General features: G+C 43.4%; 2 protein-coding genes and 1 long non-coding RNA gene across 6 annotated transcripts in view; 1 reads left to right on the forward strand and 2 right to left on the reverse strand.

Moving 5' to 3' along the window:
* The window catches only part of CLK4 (CDC like kinase 4), a 42,802-nt gene extending 39,834 nt beyond the window's left edge, over positions 1–2,968 (reverse strand). For both annotated transcript variants that reach the window (XR_004537511.1, XM_033927590.1), the window contains exons 1-2: positions 2,815–2,968; positions 498–658 (exon numbers count right to left, since the gene is read on the reverse strand). Coding sequence is in view for 1 of the 2 variants with exons in the window: in XM_033927590.1 (XP_033783481.1) it covers positions 498–658 (161 nt within the window). In the remaining variant the exon portion in view is untranslated. The remainder of the gene's footprint in view (positions 1–497; positions 659–2,814) is intronic.
* A 41-nt stretch (positions 2,969–3,009) lies between these two features.
* Positions 3,010–24,447, forward strand: part of LOC117351782 — a 35,741-nt gene continuing 14,303 nt past the window's right edge. The window contains exons 1-2 of the long non-coding RNA XR_004537512.1: positions 3,010–3,133; positions 14,310–14,345. This is a non-coding gene — a long non-coding RNA (uncharacterized LOC117351782). The remainder of the gene's footprint in view (positions 3,134–14,309; positions 14,346–24,447) is intronic.
* Positions 15,582–24,447, reverse strand: part of RASGEF1C (RasGEF domain family member 1C) — a 67,313-nt gene continuing 58,447 nt past the window's right edge. For 2 of the 3 annotated variants that reach the window (XM_033927593.1, XM_033927594.1), the window contains exons 13-15: positions 21,527–21,650; positions 17,452–17,524; positions 15,582–17,180 (exon numbers count right to left, since the gene is read on the reverse strand). In XM_033927593.1, the coding sequence (XP_033783484.1) occupies positions 17,156–17,180; positions 17,452–17,524; positions 21,527–21,650 (222 nt within the window). In that variant the 3' untranslated portion in view covers positions 15,582–17,155. The remainder of the gene's footprint in view (positions 17,181–17,451; positions 17,525–21,526; positions 21,651–24,447) is intronic. The other variant, XM_033927595.1, reaches the window with a different exon arrangement.

Consider the following 24,447-nt stretch of genomic DNA (forward strand, 5'->3'; position numbering starts at 1 on the left):
AGAATATTGTGTACAATTCTGGAGGCCGTACCTTCAAAAAGATATAAAAAGGATGGAGTCGGTCCAGAGGAAGGCTACTAAAATGGTCTTCATCATAAGGGGCATTCAATCTGTATACTTTGGAAGAAAGGTGGGAGAGGGGAGATATGATAGACACGTTTAAATACCTAAGTAATGTAAATGCGCATGAGTAGATTCTCTAATTTTAAAGGAAACTCGGCAATGATAGGGCATAGGATGAAGTTAAGAGTAATCTAAGCAAATACTTTTTTACAGAAAGGGTGGTAGATGCATGGAACAGTCTCCCAGAAGAGGTGGTGGAGAAAGAGACTGTGTCTGGGATAGGCACGTGGGATCTCTTGGACAGAGAAAGAGAAAGAGATAATGGTTACTGCAGATGGGCAGACTAGATGGGCCGTTCAGACTGTATCTGCCATTAAGTTTCTATGTAAAAGAAATATGAGAAACTGCAGTCAGGATAATTATCTTCCACTTACCCATCAGAAAGTTTACTGTGATGACTGTGTTTGCAGTATTTGTTCTCTCTAGCACTGCTATGTGATCTTCTCTTTCTTTTATGGTTACTGCTATACTTCTTGTGATCCCAGCTGTCCCTATCCTCCACATCAGGAAAATGGGTTCGTTTTGAGTGACGCATCTGTCAGAAAGAAATGGCATTTTTATGAGTTATACCAGGGATATTCAAAGCTCTCTTAGTCTGTCCACCTATAACAAAAAGCTCTTGTTCCTAGATGAATTTTGTTATAAGCTTTTCACCTTGGCTATATAGTAGCATGGTTGTTAAGGCATTTGAAAATTAATAGAAAATTTTTTAAAATTCCAATAAAGTATAATTTTCTAACAGTACATTCTTTTTAACTTTTCAAAAGCAGAATTTACTTTCCTTAGGCCAGGACAATGAGCAGATAGATGACTATCAAATTTAAACAAAAGACATTCTAAAAAGGAGTGAGGGAGACAGGGAAGAGATGGATAGGCCATTGAAGAGATAGCCATTTCTGCAGAAAAAAAATATGCATGTTCTAAGAGATTAAATATACAGTGGTACCTTGGATTACGAGCATAATCCGTTCCAGGAACATGCTCGTAATCCAAAATGCGAGTTTATCAAAGCGAGTTTCCCCATAGGAAATAATGGAAACTCGCTTTGATGTGTTCCCCCCCCCCCCACGAGAACCGGCATTGCTGCTCCCCCCCGAGGCACCGATTTTGCAAATGTTTTGCTCATCTTGCAAAACACTTGCAAACCAGTGCGCTCGTAAACCGAGGTACCACTATATGTGTATATATACACACACACACACACATAGTCAAACCTCGGTTTACGAGTGCACCGGTTTGGGGAAGGGGCACGCCTCATCCTTACTATAACACTGCTACTCCTTGGGTTCTGGCCAGGTACTAGTGACCTGGATTGGCCACTGTGAGAACGGGCTAATGGGCTTGATGGACCTTTGGGTCTGACCCAGTAAGGCTAGTCTTATGTTCTCAAAATACTTTTACAAAGAGGGTGGTAGATGTATGGAATAGGCTCCCAGTAGAGGTGGGGGTGGGGGGAGACAAAAACTAACTGAATTCAAATGAAGTGCGGGACAGGCATGTGGGATCTCTTAGGGAGTGAAAGTGAATACTGCAGATAAGCTATTTGACCTTTTATGTATATGGTCAGTTATAGGGGAGTGTGTGGCACAGTGGTTAAAGCTACAGTCTCGGCACCCTGAGGTTGTGGGTTCAAACCCACGCTGCTTCTTGTGACCCTGGGCAAGTCACTTAATCCCCCCAATATTGCCCTAGGTACATTAGATAGATTATGAGCCCTGCCAGGAGAGAGAGGGAAAACTGCTTTAGTACCTGAATAAAGGCATGTACACCGTTCTGAGCTAGAGAATGACACAGTGGCTGTTAACCGCAGCTAGTTGTGGGTAACCCACCAAAACGGTGTGTGTGGGGGGGGGGGGGGGAGTGCTCACTGAAGGGACAAGGCCATCCACCGCCTGCCAGATGAACATCTCTTTTAGAGAATGACACAGTGACAAAATTAATCACCGTTCCCGTCCCCGTAGATAACCGCGGGAAATAATCCCATGTCATTTTTTAGTGTCTATTTCAACCTCAGTCCTTCTACCCCAGCATTCTTCAAATCAAAGCTTGCGGGTCAGTGGTTGTGGCCATTCATACTCTGATTCTTCCCTCTCTCCTTAAAGAATGACATGAAGATTGTTTACCGCAGTTATCCGCGGGGACGGTGATGAATTTTGTCACCGTGTCATTCTCTAATCTCTTTCCCTAGTTCAGCAGCCAGAACTTTGATCTTTAAGGAAGGAATAAGCTAAACATTGCAGTACTGAGGGGATGGTGGGACGGGGCCAGAATTTTTCCCCCGAGTCATTCTCTGTTCTGAGCTGCCCTGGGAGAATATAGAAAATAAATCATTTTTTAAAAAAACGATTACGCAGGCTCTTTTGTATTCCGCTGTCTCAAGGCACGTTGTCAATAAAATCTAGTGTAAGTGACCCGGGTTTCCTGCCGCGTCTGGTACCGAAAGAGCCTGCTCGGAGCCATTTTCTAACACTTAAGATGGCGAGAGCGGAAGACACGAACAACATGGCGGCCGCCGAATCTCCAAAGCCTGAAAGGGGGAGGGGGGCTTTTTCACACAACGGTACGATTCTCCGCGTACGTTACAAATCGCTTTGGGTGGGGGGGAGGGGAACTGGAAAAAAAAGCGGGATCCGCCCCAGGGAGAAAAGAGAAAAAAAAAAATTCACGACGACGACCCCGTTCGATACTCACCGCCTCAGAACACGAGCGTTGGTTTGAATAATCGGTAGGGTTGTTGTCCCTCCTCGCTACGGCCGAGAGCGGAAAAACAAACGCACCCCCCCAAGAACGATCAACGTCCGCCGAGCTCGCCAAAACCCAGCCGCTCCGATCCGCCGCTCCACGCAAAATGGCGCTCAGCCGCCCCCAGAACTTTCCAGCGACCTCGTCGCCAATTGTGCTGCGCGATGGCGTCACCGCGGCCGAACAAACGGCGCGCGCACCGCTCTCGTGACCGCCCGAGGAGGAGGAGGGGTCGTGGCGCGTGACGGGCTCCGGCCACCTTGAGCTGGTCGGTCGGATTTATTTGTTACCATGTTGGATATGTATCTAAAAAGATATATACTGTACAGTATTTATTTCTTTTCTCACCCTTACGCCGTGTTGCTGATTTGCAGTGAAAATGGACCAGAGACCCATCGTTTACATCGGAGGGGAGGGGGGAAACTCCGGTCCTCGAGGGCCGGAATCCAGTCGGGTTTTCCCCAATGAATATGATATCATGCGTATAGATCTCATGCGTATTCATTGAGGAAATCCTGAAAACACAACTGGATTCTGGCCCTCGAGGACCGGAGTTGCCCAGTCCTGGTTTAGATTCTGCTCAAGCTGCACCTACACTTCTAAACTTACTTGCCTCCCTTTACCCCTAGGACAGGGGTGTCAAAGTCCCTCCTCGAGGGCCGCAATCCAGTCGGGTTTTCAGGATTTCCCCAATGAATATGCATGAGATCAATGTGCATGCACTGCTTTCAATGCATATTCATTGAGGAAATCCTGAAAACCCAACTGGATTGCAGCCTTCAAGGAGGGACTTTGAGATCCCTGCTCTAAACTTACTTGCCTCCATTTACCCCTAGGACAGGGGTGTCAAAGTCCCTCCTGAGGGCTGCAATCCAGTCGGGTTTTCAGGATTTCCTCAATGAATATGCATGAGATCTATTTTCATGCACTGCTTTCATTTTATGCTAATAGATCTCATGCATATTCATCAGGGAAATCCTGAAAAACTGACTGGATTGCGGCCCTTTTGCTTTTAAAAATTATTCATTGCTTTTTTAAAATTAATTGTATTTATGAAGAGATGCACCCAAGGTGATATACAACAGGTATTGCTTTTTATATGTAATAATGATATATGATATTGGGCCTCATTTTCCAAAAAAAGAAAAAAAATGTCCAAAAAAGTGGCATAAACTAAACTAAAGCTTAACTGTATACCGAGTCATCATTCTGAGAAGGCTCCACTCATTTTACAGCAATTAAATAAACAGGGAATGATTTACAAATGATAAATAGAATATAATAGCAAAATTTCAAATGAATTAATTTTAAAAATGTTTGGCAGATAGAGTAGTTTTTAAAGATTTACAGAAAAATTAAAACGAACTGGAACTCCTTAAAAAAAGGGAAGATCATTCCAGAGTTGAGAGAATTTAAAGACCAAAGATTGACTGAAGATCTTGACTCCTTTAATAAAGGGGTGGATAGACATTTTTCTTGTCAAACCCTTCCAATTCACTATTTTCAAAACTCATTTTCTAGACGATTGCAGGGTGTCTAAATCTCAAGGGGATGTGGTTTGGGGGGGCTTATTATATGGATGTTTTTCTGCAATAATTGAACGTTTTAGAAAATATCCAGGGCACTGTTTAGATGTTTTGAGGCCAGATCTGTTTTAACAACGAATAAATGCCAAAAAGGTGCTCAAACTGAACCCACCGACTCCCTCACAGCCCCCCAAATATTTGAATGATACAGTACATACCTGCCTGTATGACAGCTTCAGATGTTATGGCCAATCCTAGTAGATCAGCAAGCAGGTTCATGATATGGTGGCAGATTTTGTCCCCGTGGATGGCTGCGTGAAACCATCCCATGTCATTCTTTAGTGTCTATTAGAGAATGACACAGGGACAAATTTTTTCCCATTCTGGCAGGAACTCAATTTCCCTGTCCCATTTCAGTAAGCTCTGCCTTAACCACACAAGCCTTGAACACTTATGATTTTAAAGTGTTTGAGGCTTGTGCAGATGAGGACAGAGCTTTCAGGAATGGGGCAGGGGCAGGGAAAGAACTTGCTGGGACAGGACGGGAAAATGAGTTCCCGCGGGGGATGGCCTTGTGTCATTCTCTAGTGTCTATCTCAACCTCAGTCCTTCTACACCAGTATTCTTCAATGTAAGACTTGAGGGTCAGCGGTTGTGCTCATTCATACTCTGATTCTTATGTGAGCCAAGTATAGGATAATGAAACAATTGTGACATCGTTGATGAGGTTGGCTCATAGGCATTGGTGGAATGAGACATTATGACATCACAATATCTGCTCTGGATACCAGAAACTGGCAATCTTTAGTGTCTATCTCAACCTTAGTCCTGCTACACCAGCATTCTCCAATGTAAGACTTGAGAGTCAGTGGTTGTGTCCATTCATACTCTGATTCTTATGTGAGCCAAGCGTAAGCTAATGAAGCCATTGTGACATCGTTGAAGAGGTTGGCTCATAGACATTGGTGTAATGAGGCATTATGACATCACAATATCTGCTCTAGATACCACAGACTGTCATTCTTTCGTGTGTATCTGAAACTCTATACCAGCATTCTTCAATGCAAAGCTTGAGGGTCAGTGGCTATCCCATTCATACTCTGATTATTCCCTCTCTCCTTAAAAAATGACATGGGGAAAGTTTCCCAAGGTTATCTGCGGGGATGGTGACAAATTCTGTCACCTTGTCATTCTCTAAGGAGCAGTGCAGTGGACTATAGAGTTGGGGACACTGGCACATATCCCACTCCAACTACTACACTTATTGTGGATTATGTGAGCTGCCCAAAAACCACCCAAATCCCACTGTGTCTACATAAAGGTGACACCTGCAGATATAAGGGCTATTGGTGTGAGCTACAATTGGGTCCACTAGGATTTGGGTGGGTTTTGGAGAGCTCACCATAACTATAAGGGGATTATAGTAAGATGTGTACCAGGGCCTTTTTATATGAAGTTCACAGCAGTGCCCCCTAGGGTGCACCACTGCTCTGCTGGATGTCTGCGTGGCCATTCTACTAACAATGCTGGCCCTTCCTACATCCAAATGGCTTGTGTGATGTGTTTTTCTTTTGGATGTGGCTTTTCTTTCCCCAATAATGATTCAAAAAGATAGATGCGCTAAAGCCAAGCACTTCTCAGAAATGGCCATTTCTGAAACAAAAAGATGCTTCTCTGTTTTGAAAATAGTCATGTTCACTACTGGATTTTAATGCAGCTTCAGCAGAACATCCAGACTCCGATTTGGACGTCGTATCGAAAATGGGCTCTTCAGCTTGGAAAAAAGATGGCTGAGGGGAGATATGATTGAAGTCTACAAAATCCTGAGCGGAGTAGAACGGGTCCAAGTGGATCGATTTTTCACTCCGTCAAAAATAAAGACTAGGGGACCCTCAATGAAGTTGCAGGGAAATACTTTTAAAGCCAATAGGAGGAAATTTTTTTTTCACTCAGAGAATAGTTAAGTTCTGAAACTCATTGCAAGAGGTTGTGGTAAGAGCAGAAAGCGTAGCTAGTTTTAAGAACAGTTTGGACAATTTCCTGGAGGAAAAGTCCATAGTCTGTTATTGAGACAGAGTTGGGGGAAGCCACTGCTTGGATCGGTAGCATGGAATGTTGCTATTCCTTGGGTTTTGGTCAGATATTAGGGACATGGATTGGCCACCATGAGAATGGGCTACTGGGCTTGATGGACCATTGGTCTGACCCAGTAAGGCTATTCCTATGTTCTTATGGTCTTGCTGTCCAGTAGTTATTTGTGCTGAAAAGCAAGTGCACATTAAGAACTGCCTCAAAGTGAGGAGGAGCTGTAAAATCCTCACTAAGGACAGCCTCAGAAAACTGAATGTAACCCTGGTTGGCTTGTGAGCATCAGGCAGCTTACATGATTTGTTTTTAGAAATGGTATGTGGAGCCAGAGTTGGGGCTGGAAGGCCAGAAGGCACACCGATTAAGCTTAATCCTTCCATCCAGTGAATCAAGCCAAGCTAGACAGTGTAATACAAACCAAAGGAGTTTATTTAATTTGGATAGCAAGGGGGAAGCTTGCATGCATACACACATTTTTATATAGCCATTTCAGCTGCAAAGAGAATTAAGATACTTTTCCAATTGTACTCTCTTTAGACATAATAATAGTGATTACTTCATGGAACCTTCTGTTTTGCCGGAAATCCTTTCCTATTGCATTTTGGAACTAGTTTTCAGAGAGAAGTGGTGTGTGGCAGATGGTGTCAATTAGAGAATGACATGGTGACAAAATTCATCACCGTTCCCATCTTTGCAGATACCTGCGGGAAACAATCCCGTGTCATTCTTTAGCGTCCATCTCAACCTCAGTCCTTCTACACCAGCATTCTTCAATGCAAGGCTTGAGGGTCAGTGGCTGGGCCCATTCATACTCCGAGTCTTATGTGAGCCAAGTATAGGATAATGAAGCCATTGTGACATCATTGATGGGGTTGGCTCTTAGGCATTGGTGGAATGAGGCATGACATCACAATCTCAGCTCTAGAATGTTGCTACATTTTGGGTTTCTGGCAAGTATTTGTGACCTGAATTGGCCACTGTTGGAAGCAAGATACTGAGCTTGATGGACCTTCGGTCTGTCCCAGTATGGCAACGTTTACAGTCTTATGTTCTAACCATCCAGTGTCATTCTTTAGTGTCTATCTTGATCTCAGTACTTCTACACCAGCATTCTTCAATGCAAGGCTTGAGGGGCAGTGGCTGTGCTCATTCATACTCTGATTCTACCCTCTCTCCTTATAGAATGACATGGAGATGATTTCCCACGGTTATCCATGGGGACGGGATGAATTTTGTCACCGTGTCATTCTCTAATGCCAATGACACTGTTCCCTCTAAGCTGAATGAGAATCCTCCAGCTGTATTTTGCCAGTGGGAGGTGGTGCTTCAATATTGTGTTTTCAATTGCTAGGGACAGGAAGGTTTCCTGGAGTCCCACAGAGCTCGACTGTCCCTCACTATTGAAAATGTGGTAGTGAAACAGCGCCACTCACTGGCAGGACTGTACTTGGAGGACTCCCACTCAGCATAGAGAGAACAATTGTGTCCAGAGGTTTCTGGGCCAATGTGGGTTGGTAGGTAGAGGCAAGTGCTGCCAGCTGCTACTTGGAAGAGTGTGTTCATAATTTGGACAATTCATTGTGGATGTTTCCAGGGCAAGAATGTCCTTCCCACATATTTTTGAACAGGAAATTCTGCTGTTTTTCCCGTTTGAAAATGGTTGAGAAATGGATTTTTTTTTTTTTTTTTTCTGGACATCATGAGCAATTTTGACTGACATCCTTTTGGAAATGTCCCACTCAGCGCAAAAAGATGTTTGATAACCTTCTGGCGACGCAAAGCAGCAAAACTTAACCACTCCACCTCCAACCTGTTGACGGCAACGGGCGACTTCAAAACTTTTCGAAAAGAAATCAAAACCCTACTTTTCAAAAAATTTATCCAGATATCTTAACCCAACCCTTCCCCCTCCTCCTCGATAAATTCTCCCCCAAAACCTCCACTTAAATAATCTCTTCCTTCCCAAAACACCAACCAAGTAGTCAGATTCCTGAAATGTAACGTAATCTTATTTGTACTCTAACTGTAATCTATTTGTTATATCACACAGTAACGTACAGTCAATTTAATATCCAATTTGCAAGTTCTTCGGGAATTAATCCAGGTACCTCTCCTCCTTTGTAACCAAAAAAAACCCCCCCAAAACAGTTGTAACTTCACTGGAAATGTCCAGTTAGCTCTTTTGTAATCCGCCTTGAACTGCAAGATATAGGCGGAATAGAAGTTCCTAATGTAATGTAATGTAACTGTACAAATAAGTGTGTATATGCTGATATTCCAGTTCTTGGTGCTTAAATGTTGACATTCACCGTCTAGACCAGGGGTATGCAATTCCGGTCCTCGAGAGCCGGAGCCAGGTCAGGTTTTCAGGATATCCACAATAAATATGCATGAGCTAGATTTGCATCTCAAGGAGGCAGTGCATGCAAATCCATCTCATACATATTCAGGGTGAAGATCCTGAAAACCTGACCTGGCTCCGGCTCTCGAGGGCCGGAATCAAGTCAGGTTTTCAGGATTTCCCCAATGAATAGGCACGAGATCTATTTGTACGCATTGCTTTCAATGCATATTCATTGGGAAAATCCTAAAAAACCCGACTGGATTCCAGCCCTTGAGGACCGGAGTTGCCCACCCCTGGTCTAGAATTATCCTCCTTATGTATAATGGAAGTTATTTTAGAAGTGACTTGAACCCCCCCCCCCATTATGTAAACGTTTGTGTCCAGTTTTACACTTATCAAGTAAAGTTGTGCATCCAAGTTAAGGAATAAGGTCAATTGCTCCTTGTGACCCTGGGCAAGTCATTCAATCCTCCATTGCCCCAGGTAGAGGAGATAGATTGTGGGTGACCCGTCAAATGTGCACAGGAAATTAGAACAATGACAATTCAGCCCTGACATCTGCGCGCCGCTCTAGGCCTTACGTTTTCTGCTCTGGGCGAGGGGGGGGGGACACCCACTACACTTAGAACTCTATTACAACTTGCTCTCTCGCTCCGACACGGGTGTGGGGGAAACCTTTTACAATTACGCACTCTCCACTCTTAGAGGGGGGGGCGCTCAATGCCGACACACTCTAAATTAAAAGACTACTGGAACCCCCCCCAGTACACTTGCAATTGCGGCCTGACAATTCCATTCCCTTCATGCATGCAACTTGTCGCTGCGCGCAGTTGACTGAGCGGAATTGTCAGCGCGCCAATGTCCTTCGCGCTAAGGTCGGTGTACCAGATTGTGAGCCCACCGGGACAGATAGGGAAAAATGCTTAAGTACCTGAATGTAAACCGCTTAGATTACCTTGGTATATAAATATCTTTTTAAAAATAAATAAAATACTGGTAATTAATGTTTTCTAGCAATAATCTGTACTAATTAGTGTTAATTGGTGCTAATTGGTAATTATCAGTTAAATGTGCAACTGACCGTAGTTTGTATTCTATAAAATGTGTAGCCAAAATTCAAAGCATGCAGCTGCAAGGGGAGGAAAGCCCTAAATTTGCGACTGAAGCAATGGAAGGTTAACCCCTCCCCCTTTTTACAAAACCGTAGCCCTCATATGAGCATCGGAACTGTTATTGGCGCTAAAAACTGTGGTTCAAATGATCACAACAAACTGGAAAAATCATGACAGGTTAAATTATACATTCTGGAGGACAAATGTATGTAATACATATAGATATGAGAGAATGAACGCAGAATGTTTAGGGTTTAGTGTTTTATTTAACAAAATATGGAGTCCATTGGCTTTATTTGCTGTTTCATATTAAAAGATAATATGTTCCCTTCTGAGTTTTTTCATTACACATCTGGGATAGGATGGGGGTGGGGTGGGGTAGGGAAAGGTACTGAAAATATGGATATTCTTCATATTAATGATGTTTAATATTGTCAATATTAATAACTGATGGAAAGGGGTTGGGTATAGCTATGATTCTATAATATTATTGTTTGAGATAGTGTATTCTTTGTTATATTTTTGTTATTTTCAATCTAAATGTATTACACTATTGTAACTAAAAATAATAAAAATGTTAAAAAAAAAAAAAAAAACCTGCGCTGTTTTGTAAAAAATAAAAATAAAAAAGGGGGGTAAGTGATTTGCTCACGATGAAATGTACCTGCAGTGGGTTGTTGTTTTGTTGTTTTTTTTAAACCAGGCTTCCCTGATTTTCAGTCTGTTCCAACAAATAGGATTTTGGTCAGTTGGAAAATACATGCCTTAAAGCGGTGATGGGACTAAATTGTGCGAGACAACGGCGCGCAGACAACGGCGCGCAGACAACTGAGCGCAAGGATGACGGCACGCCGAAGAAAAGCACTATTTTAAAGGGCTCCGACGGGGGGTGTGGGGGGGAACCCCCCACTTTATTAACAGACATTGCGCTGGCGTTGTGGGGGGTTTGGGGGGGTTGTAACCCCCCACATTATACTTAACTGAACTTTTTCCCTAAAAAACAGGCAAAAAGTTCGGTTTCAAGTATAATGAGGGGGGTTACAACCAGTGTTCCCTCTAAGCTGCGCTGGCGTGCGCTGGCGCACAAAATATTACATCCAGCGCACAAGTTTCACGTCACAGCGCACGGCGGGTAGGGCGGCGAGAGGAGAATCGGGCGAGTTGGCTCATAACTTGCTGGCGCCCGATATTTTTAGCGCACAGCGAAAAATATTTTGCTCACAACACCCGCCCGCTTAGAGGGAGCACTGGTTACAACCCCCCAAACCCCCCACAACGCCAGCGCGATGTCTGTTAAGTAAAATAGGGGGGTTACCCACCAACACCCCCCGTCGGAACCCTTTAAAATAGTGCTTTTCTTCGGCGCGCCATCAACCTTGCGCTCAGTTGTCGGCACGCCGTTGTCTCGCGCGATTTTGTCTATGAACCCTTAAAGCAACTAACTACAGGTTTTGCTATTCCCCCCTTCCCTCCCCCTCAAATTACAACTTTTCCGACCATGAATTGCAAAGGCTTTTATTAATTTGGCACATGGTAATATCACATAAAATACGGTAACATTCTCAGTTTATCGTACTTAAGTTTCAAGATGGGCACAGGAGGCAAGAACTATCGGAACATGTAAAGATTCATACTGAAATATTTACTATGCTTTTAAGTACAGATTATAAATTATAGTATGCCATTTTAGCTGTTGCTGTGTGAAGTGAGGGAATGCAATCCCTCCCCTCAGTTCCCTCGATTCTCAGCTGGCAGTGTTCAAAATCCAAGCTAAAGGCCCACTTTTTTTGAAACTGCTTTCAACTCTTAACTCCCCCTCACTGCTGTCAGATACCTAGACCCGCTATAATCTCCCCAACCCTGAAATGTCCTGTCTAAATTAGATTGTAAGCTCTTCTGAGCAGGGACTGTATATCGTATGTTAAAATGTCAGATACCTAGACCCACTATAACCTCCCCAACCCTGAAATGTCCTGTCTAAATTAGATTGTAAGCTCTTCTGAGCAGGGACTGTATATCGTATGTTAAAATGTCAGATACCTAGACCCACTATAACCTCCCCAACCCTGAAATGTCCTGTCTAAATTAGATTGTAAGCTCTTCTGAGCAGGGACTGTCTATTGTATGTTAAAATATACAGCGCTGGGTCTGCCTTTCAGCGCTATAGAAATAATAAATAGTAGTAGTAGTAGTAGTGATTTCTGCCCATCTTATGAGGGGAACCCATGCCCTTTGTTATAATAGTATCATTATTATATTATACCATTTGAGAACATATCACTATTGTCCTTTGATGGAGGGATGAGAGAGACCGATTGGATTGGATTCATTGATTTTATATATATGCCAAACATTATCTAAAACCCATAATTATCCCTTAAAATTTTATCTCAAAAGCGTGCCGGGACAAAGGCACGCGCAGACAATTGAGCGCAGTGCGGAGGTGCGTGCCGCAGAAAATTACTGTTTTTAGGGCTCCGACGGGGGGGGGGGGCGTGAGAGATCGCGCCACGTTGTCGGGGGGTTTGGGGGGTTGTAACCCCCCACATTTTACTGAAAACTTCACTTTTTCCCCGTTTTTAGGGAAAAAGTTAAGTTTACAGTAAAATGTGGAGGGTTACAACCCCCCAAACCCCCCACAATGCCGGCGCGATCTCTATTAAGTAAACAGGGGGGGGGGCTCCCCAACAAAACCCCCATCGGAGCCCCTAAAAACTGTAATTTTGTCTTTTGCGGGGTTGTCTATGAACCTATCTCATCGTTTATTCTATTACTTCAAAGTTGAAATGTAATTCTTGTTTTAGTTTGGATGTAATCCGCCTTGAACCGCAAGGTAATGGCGGAATAGAAATCACTAATGTAATGTAATATATCATGTCACACCTGAATGTAAAAGCCTCAACTCTCTCCAAAGAATATGCTAGTAAGGGACAGCATGGGATATCCTGATGTCCACATTTTGAATCAGAGATAGGATTACAATACAGCAGAGGTTCTCAAAACTAGTTTCAGTAGGTCATTAACTCTTGCTGGTTCTTCCTCCCACACTCCTTTCTTCAACATTGCCACCCCTCAACCCGCTCTCACGCCAATCATCCCCTCTCCCAAAAGGCTCTTCTGCCATACTAACTTCAGAATCCAGCATTCACTTGCCCGTCCTTCAGAATCTCCTCCCGAGGCACTCGCCTATCCCGTGAATTATTCCCCCTCTTGCACTACACGTTCCTTTCCTCCTTTCACCAACAGGAGAACACAGCAAGTATAACATTTGAAACATATGTTAATATATATTAAAAAAAAGATTCATTTAAAACATTTGATATGGCTTCACTATTATCTTTTTACCAATTTTATATTACCAATATTCCGTGTACAATTCTGGAGGCCGCATCTTCAGTCCAGAGTAAGGCTACTAGAATGGTTGGTGGTCTCTGACATAAGGCATCCAGGGACAGACTTAAAGAGCTCAATATGTATACTTAAGAGGAAATATGGGAGAGGGTAGATAAGATAGACATTTAAATACCTATGTGGCAAATCTCTTTCATTTGAAAGGAAGCTCCAAAATGAGAGGGCATAAGATGAAGTTAAGACGTGATAGGCTCAGAACTAATCTAAGGAAATACTTTTTTTTTTTACAGAAAGGATGGTAGATGTGGTGGAGACAAAGACCGTGTCTGAACAGTGCCAGCACCTCTCCACCCCCACCCCCAGTACCTCTTTAAATCTTTTATCAGCACGCAAAACTTCTCCAGCCTGCCTCTCCTCTGAAATCACTTCCTGGTTGCAGGGCTAGGAAATGATGTCAGAGGGAAACCCAACGCTGGCACGAGCAGCAGGCCGGAGAAGCTGCTGACACTGGTAAAGATTTCAAGAGGTACAGGGGAAGGGAGGGTGCCGGTGTGGGGGTGGGTGACGAAGAAGCAGGGGGGAGGGGGTGCCACCAGCCTAGGCTCCTCCTACCCTCCTATGCTACTGTGTTTGAATTCATGAAAGTATGAGATAGGCATGCGGGTTCTCTTAGGGAGAGAAGATAGTGGATGGGTAGACTGGACGGGCCATTTGGCCTTTATCTGCCGTCATGTTTCTATGTTTTATTTAATTAGTAATTCACTATGAATGGCGAGGTTTAAAATGTTTTCGATCACTTAGGCCCTGTTTTACTAAGCCATGGTAGAGGTTTCTACCCCGGTTCATGGCGCTAAATGCTCCGACGCTCATAGAATTCTATGAGCGTCAAGAGCAGCGTCGGAGCATTTAGCGCTCCGGTCTGCAGTAGAAACCTCCACTGTGGCAAAAAAGGGGGGGGGGGGGGGGTTTGCTTTTACAGCAGTAATTTATTCTTAATTAGTTTATTTTTTTTGTTTGTTTCAGAGCCATGTTTACAAATCTATACAATGAATTTTTTAGGTAAGTATTTTTATTAGTTTGTGATACTTTTTTTTATATATTTATATGCATTATTTATTAATATTTTATATTGTATGTTTTAAATGCTATATTTATATTATACTGTGTTTCTATCATTGATAGAAGCTATGTCAAGACAAGTTTTATATGTTTTTAGTGTGTTTGAATTAAATTTTGTCTTGCTGCTAGTCTCCTCTTTGGTATGGAACATGCCTCCCTTCTTGTATATTAAGAAACAGAACTACAAATCATATCATGCAGGTGGTAGAAAACCAGGACTGGCTTAGCCTTACTTGCCAGACATAATGCTATATGATATTCCCAGCCCTGATTATTCTCATTGCAGTGCTATCTTAATCTGAAGTAGGACCCCAAAGCCAATAAAGGTCCCATGATAATACTGATAATATCATAGAGCAGCAAGGAAGGAGCTCATGGGGTCTCATGTACTAGGCTCAGGGCTCCAGTTCCAATGGCCTATATCTTAAGATGGCCTTAGGAATAATGCTGCTTACTCTAAATGAATGAATGTGGTAAAAGCAGTTAGTGTAGCAGAGTTTAAAAAAAAAAAAAAAAAGATTTGGCTAATTTCCTAAAAGAAAGTCCATAAGCCATTACTGAGATAGACTTGAGAAAATACACTACTTATTTCTAGGATAAGCAACATAAAATCTGGTTTACTCTTTTGGAATCTTGCCAGATACTTGTGACCTGGATTGGCCTCTGTTGGAAACAGGATGGCGGGTTTGATAGACCTTCAGTATGTCCCAATATGGCAATACATATATTCTTACGAAATAAGTTCTCATTAGAGAATGACACGGGGACAAATTTTTTCCCCGTCCCCCACGAGTTCTTTTCCTGTCCCTGCCCCGTTCCTGCAAGCTCTATCTTCATCTGCACAAGCCTCAAAACGCTTTAAAATCATAAGTGCTCAAGGCTTGTGAGGGTTAAGGCAGAGCTTACAGGAATGGGGCAGGGACGGGGACAGGGAAAAATTTGTCTCCGTGTCATTCTCTAGCTCTCATACACTCTCTATTGACTGATATTTGATGCCTTGTATATATTAAAAAAAAAAGTTCAAGACACACTTAACACCCTGCTCTCAAATACTCTCATAAAAATATAAACTGTGAACTTAAATACAACAATGAACCCTCACTTCAAATACAATATGGCAATGGCATCCATAATAGACGTTCTTTGAAGGAGAGAAATTCAGGTATCACACAGACATCATGAAACAAATAATATTAATAAGACGTGCAAAAGTACCAGCAAAAAGCCAGATTTTCCTGAGAGAATATGGACATTACATTTTTTTTTTTTAAGATGAAAGTGTGAGTTTAAAAAAGCAAAAACAAACTTTTCAACCTCCAGCAATATAGAAGCACATTTCAAACACACCACATTTTCCTATAGCTCTGATGTAGTTACAGTACAGTACAAAGTCAGCCCCAAGTCTGGTCAGTAACACTGATAACATACAAAAATGCAATTATGCCGACATAACCACCGTCAGTACAAACTACCTGCCAGTACCAGCTGATCTTCACCCAGTCCCAGGCCCATTTCAAGGTGGGCTTATGACCTTGGGCAAACCAGTGCCCTACCGTACAAATATGTACATATTTACAATCAATTACGTTTAAGATACAGCAGCTCAAAGTGGGTGAGATCAAAGTTCTACATGACTGCATCAACAAACACCATATGAATTAAACTTTTCCAATTTTTAGTATGTTAGCATTTCACTCCGACGTGTCCATCTTTGACTTCAGCACGGTGACAGTGTCATACTGGAGAGCAATGACCATTTCATCGGACACCATGCTTGTTCCCATGAGAAACCTTTCCATGTTAAGTGCTAAGTAATATTAAGTGAGGAATAAAGTTCCTGGTACAAATGATTTTGTCTCCCAATTCACAGTTAAAGTCTGGGGGAGGGTTTGTCCCCCACCCTTCTCCATGTTGTTGATTTCTCGGAAGTCGTTTTACGAAAGCGCGTTTCACCTCCTAATGAAAATAATGGGACGAGAAAAGCATCGCCTTGAACACGGAGAAGGTGTTTGGCCAGCCGTTTCAATATACTCTATGCCGCATATGACTTGGCAGTATAAGTGTTTGTGTCCATTTAAATATGAATAAATACAGCAGTGATCATCTTTGGGGAGGGGGATGGAAAATCCCGTACCTGCTTAGTTATGTTAATTGTACGCCGTTTCCAAGCAATGGAAACTGTTCCCAAATTCACATTTGTTTCTTTTCAAAGTCTTTAGCTTGTTAAAAACAAGATGTACACCACTTATTCCACTGGCGGTGGTCAAATGTGAGGATGTATTCAGTGGACTCAGATTTGGTACAGTATGTACCACAAGGCTGGATTGTCATGGTACCTTCTGCCCCCTTAGCATCAGAATGAACAAAGTTAATCAAGTCCTCTAAGACGACCATCAATAGGGAAAACCAGCCTTGGCCCACGTGTTAAAAGTTCACCAGTCACGACCTTGCCTCCCTTTCCCGATTCATTGTCAAGCTGATCACGGTACAGCCGGATTTCATCTTGCCAAGAACGGCCGCCTGCAGAATGCTTCAGTGTAAAAGTGTGTACAAAGGACGCTTTGTGTGCACGTTACTTAAGCCTGTGGATGGATTTCATTGAAATCGGGTCATCATATTTCACAGTCCAAAAAAAAAACCCAACAAAAAACCATAAAAATCAACGAAGCCCCAGATAGGCAACTTTGGAATCGGTAGTGCAAAGGCTTCTTGGTGTTTACCTTGTTTCCTGCTGCATTCATGTGTTCCAGTCAAGTCTTTCCTAAGATAGTAGATCTGAAAGAAAGATGATTACATTTATTAAAAACAGAACAACTTGGGTTTCTCTTATTTCATTGGCTTTCTAGTTGTCCCTAGATCAGACCAGAGATTCAAAAGTCCTACTTGGCTGCTGCAAGAGAAATATTTGTTACAGTTAATATAAGCTTTTGATGGAAAATACCTCAGAGCAGATCATGAATCTATTTCTACTGGTCAGCAACTTTGCATAATGTTCTCATGCATATATAATAAGCAGCACTTATGGGTTGGCAAAACATGTAGTTACCTTAAGGATTTCCATCGGTCCTTTTCAGTTTGGTTCTCGGGACTTTCACTTTCATATGAAGCCAGGTAAAGACCTAGAAATCAGATGTTTCATTTAATGTATGGTGTTTCTCCTGAGCTTTAGCCTTGGAATTTGCTCAGTGCAGCACTAAGTAATGTGGCTCAGCCCTGAATGCCACGAAGGCTCCCACCTCTGGTGAACCAATGGTGTGACGTCCACCGTGAAGATGGTAGTTTGTTAGGAAGTAAGACGACTGTGTCTGGGTCTACTCTCAAGCTTTCAAAATCTCTGTGCTCTGGTCATAAAGTTCTTAGGCACCAACATTTCAAAATGATTGGGGGGTATCGAACAGAGTACAAATTACTCCTCCATGACACAGTGACGGAGACAGGATCCCCCCAATATTGAGCACCCAAAGAGCTGACACCTATGAAGATTATGTGGACCAAAGAGGGGCAACTCTGGTCTTCACCGCAATGGTGCACCCAGATGGACAATTTTGATTTGGCCTGAACCCAGTGGTTGAGCATGAAATTTTCTTTCCTGCTTCCTCCCTCCCCCCAACCCGCCCCACAACAGCAGTCATGTCTCCCCTCCTCATCCCTGCTGCCAATCTGGCATCTCTACTAGTCTCTCAGCTTCCCCCCCCCCAGTGATGATCCTGTATCTCCCACAGTCTCTCAACCCCCTTGTATAGAGCAAAAGATTGGTCAGGCCCATCCTTTTTTTTTATATATCTTTATTAGCAATTGCAAAGGGAACATACAACCAGGAGTGGGGAAAACAGAGAAAAGCTGAACAGCAGGCCCATCCTATTCTGCTGCCTAAGGGATGGGGCCCCTAGTGACAGGTTTGGGAACCACTGGCTTAGCATGAGGACCATAACCTAAATCAGGGGTGCCCACACTTTTTGGGCTTGCGAGCTACTTTTAAAATGACCAAGTCAAAATGATCTACCAACAATAAAATTTTAAAAAAACACAACGCACACTGTACGCATAGAAAATGTTAATTATCATTCCTATTCCAGGGTTTTTCAAAGAGGTCAAAGCAGATGACTCTATGCACTATCACCTCAGTAACAACCATACAAAAATAGACAAATATACCCCCCTCCCTTTTTACTAAACCACGATAGCAGTTTTTAGAGCGCAGGGAGCTGCGCTGAATGCCCAGCGCTGCTCTCGACGCTCATAGGCTCCCTGCGCTAAAAAAACTCTATTGCGGTTTAGTAAAAGGGGACCTTAGTGTAAAATATAGACAGCAGATATAAATTGAGACACATTTCGATCACTAAATTTAAAATAAAATCATTTTTCCTACCTTGTCTGGTGATTTCATGAGTCTCTGGTTGCACTTTCTTCTTCTGACTGTGCATCCAGTCTTTCTTCCCTTCTTTCAGCCTGTATGCTTCCTCTCCTCCACACCTCATTCCCTCCCCCAACTTTTCCTTCCTCTCTCCCTGCCCTTTCTTTCTCTCTGCCTCCCTTTCCTTTTTTTCTGTTTCTCTTCTTTCCTTCTGTCTCCCTGCCTGCCCTTTTTCTTTCTTTCTTTCTCCCTGCCCTCCCCCAAGACACTGCCACTGCCATCGGGGACCCAAACTGCCATCGGGGACCAGGACCCAAACCGCCACCAATAACACGCCCAAAAGCCGACGCCGCCCCAACCTCTCCCTGCTTCGGCCGACCAGCATCGCGAGGAACTGTTGGGGGAAATGCTGCCGGGTCCTGCCTTCGCGGAAACAGAAAGTAGGCAGGACCCGGCAGCAAGAAGAGGAAATGCTTCACTGACCTGTCTCCCGCCTTAGCCCGTAGCGAACGCTTGCTTCAGGGCTCTCAACATGTGCGTGCAGGCTTCCCTTCTCCCCCCCTCCCCCTCCCCGGGCATAACTTCCGGTTTCGGAGGGAAGAGAAGAGAAGCCTGCACGCACACGTTAGAGCCCGGAGCATAAGTTCGCTAGGGGCTGAAATCTCCAAGCCGGTTTTTTTGGGGTTTTTTTAAATGTTCAGCAGCGACAGATGACAGCTGGGCGGACCGCCCAGCTAAAAGGCCCTAGGGAGAACACTGGAGAGGAAGGCTGATCGGCCCGTAGATCAGGACGGCAACACGAGTGCGATCGACTCGAGTTGCCTTCCTGAGCTACTGGTCGATCGCGATCGACGCGTTGGGCACCCCTGACCTAAATAAAGTAGCACAAAGGATATTTAGGGTTTTTTTTGTCTTCACGCTAAGCTAGTGGTTTCCAAACCTGTCCTAGAGCAGTGGTTCCCAACCTTGTCCTGGAGGACCACCAGGCCAATCGGGTTTTCAGGCTAGCCCTAATGAATATGCATGGAGCAGATTTGCATACCAATGAATAGGGTCGCTAGGATATAGACTTAATAGAGCAGGTCAGTATAGTTAAGGGGGCCAGTAGACTTAAAAGGGGGTCAATGGTATGGGCAGACTTGATGGGCTGTAGCCCTTATCTGCCGTCATCTTTCTATGTTTCTATTCTAATAAAGGGTGCAGGGGTTGAGTGAAGTGGGAGGGGATCTGTTGGGGGCTTTTTTTTAAACTACAAAAAGTTATGGGGGCGCGGGCACTGAATATTGCCAGCACCTTGCATAACCCTGGGCTTCTCCCTAATACTGCCCCCTGTACCACTTCTGACCTGCCCACTGTTCTAGCGGCAGTCAGAGGCAATATTTGGCACAATGCCTGCTTCAGTACTGCTGTATAAATGGGGGTAGGCAGTGATAGGTGATTCAAGTGGACAGAAGCCCCCTCCTGCCCACTTAAATCACTTCAAAATATCACCTGGTGTACGAGCAGTATATAAAATTAACCCCCCTCCCTCCCGGCATTATTTGTTGGTTTGCCAATACACTGTACAAAATTTAAATTCTTTTTTTTGATTATCCAGCTATAAGTAACACACATTAAATTGTGTCCACATGGCACTTGTAAAGATAATATTTCTTACCAAAGAAGTTCAACTGGAACAGGCTTTGTACTGGTCACCCAGACTTAGTGCCAAGTGCAGTGGCTCAAATTAAGTCCATTTAAATTTTCAGAACAAAGAGCAGTTCTTTGTCTAATAGATGTTGGCATTGTCATCTAGAAGTAGGAACTTTAGATCATTTATTGTTTCATTGCCCATATATTATGAATTTTTGGAAATCAATTTGGGACCAAATTAATAATTTATTAGATAACCCAGTGGCATTATCCTACGATACTGTGATTTTTGGTATGGAAATGAGAGCAAAAAGTCAGATTTCTGCGAACAACAATAAATTGCTACTTATAATGACTGGGGTTGCCATTCAGCAAATTACATATAATTGGAAGGATTGGAAGAGACTAAATTACAGTTTTTGGTGGAACTCTTTGTGCCATATTTATAAAATGGAAAGATTTATTGCAGTACAAAGAGGGTATTTCAAGAAATTTCAGGATGTTTGGAAACCATTAGCAGAATTTTGTAAGGATTAGTTGAAAATGTTTCCCTTTAATGTATCAATTAATTTGGGTAGGGTGAGGGATATTTTATTAATATGTTTTTTTTAATAAAATTATGGAATATATGGTAGGGAGGGGTGGGAAGGGGGAGGGATAAAAATTTATGTACTGTACAAATGAAAGAAGGTAAAATGATGTATTTATTGTTAATGTGTTTGAACAGATATATTCATTTAATGTAATTTTGAAAATGAATAAAGAATATATAAAAAAAAAAAGAACAAAGAGCAGGGCGTCCCAACTTGTTTTTGCCAGAATGTATTCTGAACGTGCAATTTCAATATAATTTTGCGTGCTTCTAAATTGGTTTCTGTGATTAAAAAGACTCTGCCCGACGTTTGTTTCAGACGGGACGTCAATAGTATATAGACACCTGAATGTTCACAGAAACCAAACGTCCCAGCGAATCAAAAGCAAACATCTGGGACGGGCCCTTGAAACCTGCCGGGCACTTCTGCTGTGGCACACTTTACCACAGTTGTTCTCCGATACTATCAACAACAAGAGTCACCCGTGTGCAACTTTGACACCCCCTCCCCACCCCTTACCAGCCCAAAAAATTAAAACCTACCGTCTTCAGTAAAAATGGGAGCTGTATGCAGGTAGTGGATAATGTCGTGGTCCTGTTCAAAAGGACATTCCACCTGCTTCCACGTCATGAACTCCCCCACTTGTTTGGCCAATTCCAGAAATTTCTAGAAATATATTAAAGCAAGCACATTGGGTCAAAATAGGTTTGTTGTCAAGGGTTCGTAGACAACCCCGCTAAAGACAAAGGCGCGCGCCGAAGAAAATTACAGTTTTTAGGGGCTCCGACGGGGGTTTTTGTTGGGGAGCCCCCCCAGTTTACTTAATAGATATCGCGCCGGCGTTGTGGGGGGTTTGGGGGGTTGTAACCCCCCACATTTTACTGTGAACTTAACTTTTTCCCTAAAAACAGGGAAAAAGTGAAGTTTTCAGTAAAATGTGGGGGGTTACAACCCCCCATACCCCCCACAACGCCCCCACAACGCGGCACGATCTCTATTAAGTAAAGTGGGGGGGTACCCCCCCACCCCCCCATGTCGGAGCCGTAAAAACTGTAATTTTCTGCGGCGCGCGCCTCCGCGCTGCGCTCAATTGTCTGCGCGCGCTTTTGACCTGACACCGTTGTCAAGAGTGGTTTAAAAAGTAATAATACAGACACATTATTCTGCCAAAGTGGCAAAGTGAAGGAGAATACTCTGAGATTCCTGGTAAGAGATGGCATTCACCCTCAATCCTTCCACTGAAGAGTCTTTGCAATAAAGTCAGAATGTATGCAATTTGTGTAATGGCTCCTATTGTTTACATGATCTTATTATAGCTATAGAATTTAATGAGATACTTAATATGTATTAGGACATAAGAATAGCCTTACTGGGTCAGACCAATGGTCCAGCAAGCCCAGTAGCCTGTTCTCACAGTGGCCAATCTAGGTCACTAGTACCTGGCCAAAATTCAAAGAGTAGCAACATTCCATGCTACCGATACAAGGCAACCAGTGGCTTCCCCCAAGTCTGTCTCAATAACAGACTATGGACTTTTCCTCCAGGAACTTGTTCAAACATTATTTTAAAACTAGTTATGTTAACCGCTCTGATCACATCCTCTGGCAATGCGTTCCAGAGCTTAACTATTCTCCGAGTGAAAAAAATATTTCCTCCTATTGGTTTTAAAAGTAATTTCATCGCGTGTCCCCCTAGTCCCTGTAATTTTTGACGGAGTGAAAAACCGATCCACTTGTACCCGTTCGACCCCACTCAGGATTGCCTAGACTTCAATCGTATCTCCCCCTCGGCCGTCTCTTTTCCAAGCTGAGGAGCCCCGCCCTTTTTAGTCTTTCCTCATCTAGTGCCAGATTAATAAGTTATAAGATGTGGGGCCCCTATTGCAAAGCTGCAGTAGTGAGGCTGCTGTGGTTAACTGCACAGAAGCCCATTCAATTCCTAAATACTTTGGTGCCTTTACCACGGTAGCATTGCTACTGTGGCATTTTAAAAAGGAGCCCTTAAGTAAGAAGCAGATTTTAGGTTTAATAGTTTTCCATGCTAGTGAAGAATGAGGCCCCTCGTAATGTCAGGCCTTAAGCTGTAGCTTATATATGCATCCGGCCCTGATGTCATCAAACCATTTAGTGACTTTCCCTGGATTTATCTTAATATCAGATGATTATTAGTGGTAGGGGAATGAGAGTAAAGTTGGAAGGCCAGTAGGATCTCTGGTATTGCAGTACATAGAGTGTATGTGGGTGTGGGTGTCTATTTGCCATCAGTTCTGCTTCTTCAGATACGGTAATTCCTTCTACGATAAACTCCAACCCAGTTGAGCAGCTCCGAGACTTTCAGAATTCCAAAGGGGAAGAGTGAGCACATTTCTAGCACGGATCATCTCACAGATAGCACTAAATTTTTTTTTAAACAACAGAAGGCACACGGTGGCATAAGCGAGAGCAGGTGGCACCCAAGGCCGCAGCACCCCCTGTGCCCTCCTCATGCCACACTTGCGCCCATTCCTTCTCCCTCACACCTCTTTAAATCTTCGCCGGCTCCAGCAGCTTCTACGGCCTGCTGCTCGTGCCGGTGTTGGGCTTTCCCTTTGCTGTCACTCCCTGGCCCCCGCGACCCGGAAGTGATTTCAGAAGGAAGGAAGCCACGCCAGCAGCAGGCCGGAGCAGTTGCTCCCGCTGGTGAAGATTTAAAGAGGTAACAGTGGAGGGGAGTGGAAAGGAGGGCGTGAGCTTGACTTGGGGGAGGGGGGCGGGAGAAGAGCCGGTGCTCCCACCAAGATGGCGCTCGGGGCGGTCTGCCTCCCCCTTATTACACCACTGAAGGCGCACACCAGCCAGCAGAAGGTGAAAAAACACAGCTTACAGTCAGCAGTACAAGAACAGCGAGGATTATGCTAGCCAAGAGTGGAACATTTATTTCTGAAGTTCCCATGTTAAGACCTGTTTGTTTAGTGCTAATGCATGTTATTTTAGCATAAGTCCCATTTTATGAAAAGAGTATTAGTTAATAATAACTGGGGTTAAAAGTAAAGTAACATATCTTAAAAATAATCCCCATTGACAGCTCCCCCCTCTGCTCCTGTTCTATTAGCTTCCAGGGAAACAACTACTGCACATCACATTTATTTATTACTTACTTATATCCTAAGTGGTTTATATTCAGGTACTTTATCATATTTCCCTATCTGTCCCGGTGGGCTCAAACTATCTAGTGTACCTGGGGCAATGAGGAGATTAAGTGACTTTCCCAGGGCCACAAGGAGCAGCGAGGGATTTGAACCCACAACCTGTTTGTGGTTTATTTAATAATAATAATAATTTTATTTTTCTATAACGCCGTAGTCAGTCGACTTCTAGGCGGTTCACATCGAAAGAAGGCTGGACATTCAGCGAATTACAAATGCATGAGGGGAATGTTACAGAAGAAAAGGGTTGTAGGGGAGGGAAAGTAAGGGGGGGTGAAA

The sequence above is a fragment of the Geotrypetes seraphini genome, chromosome 18, assembly GCF_902459505.1.
Source record: "Geotrypetes seraphini chromosome 18, aGeoSer1.1, whole genome shotgun sequence".
NCBI lineage: Eukaryota > Metazoa > Chordata > Amphibia > Gymnophiona > Dermophiidae > Geotrypetes > Geotrypetes seraphini.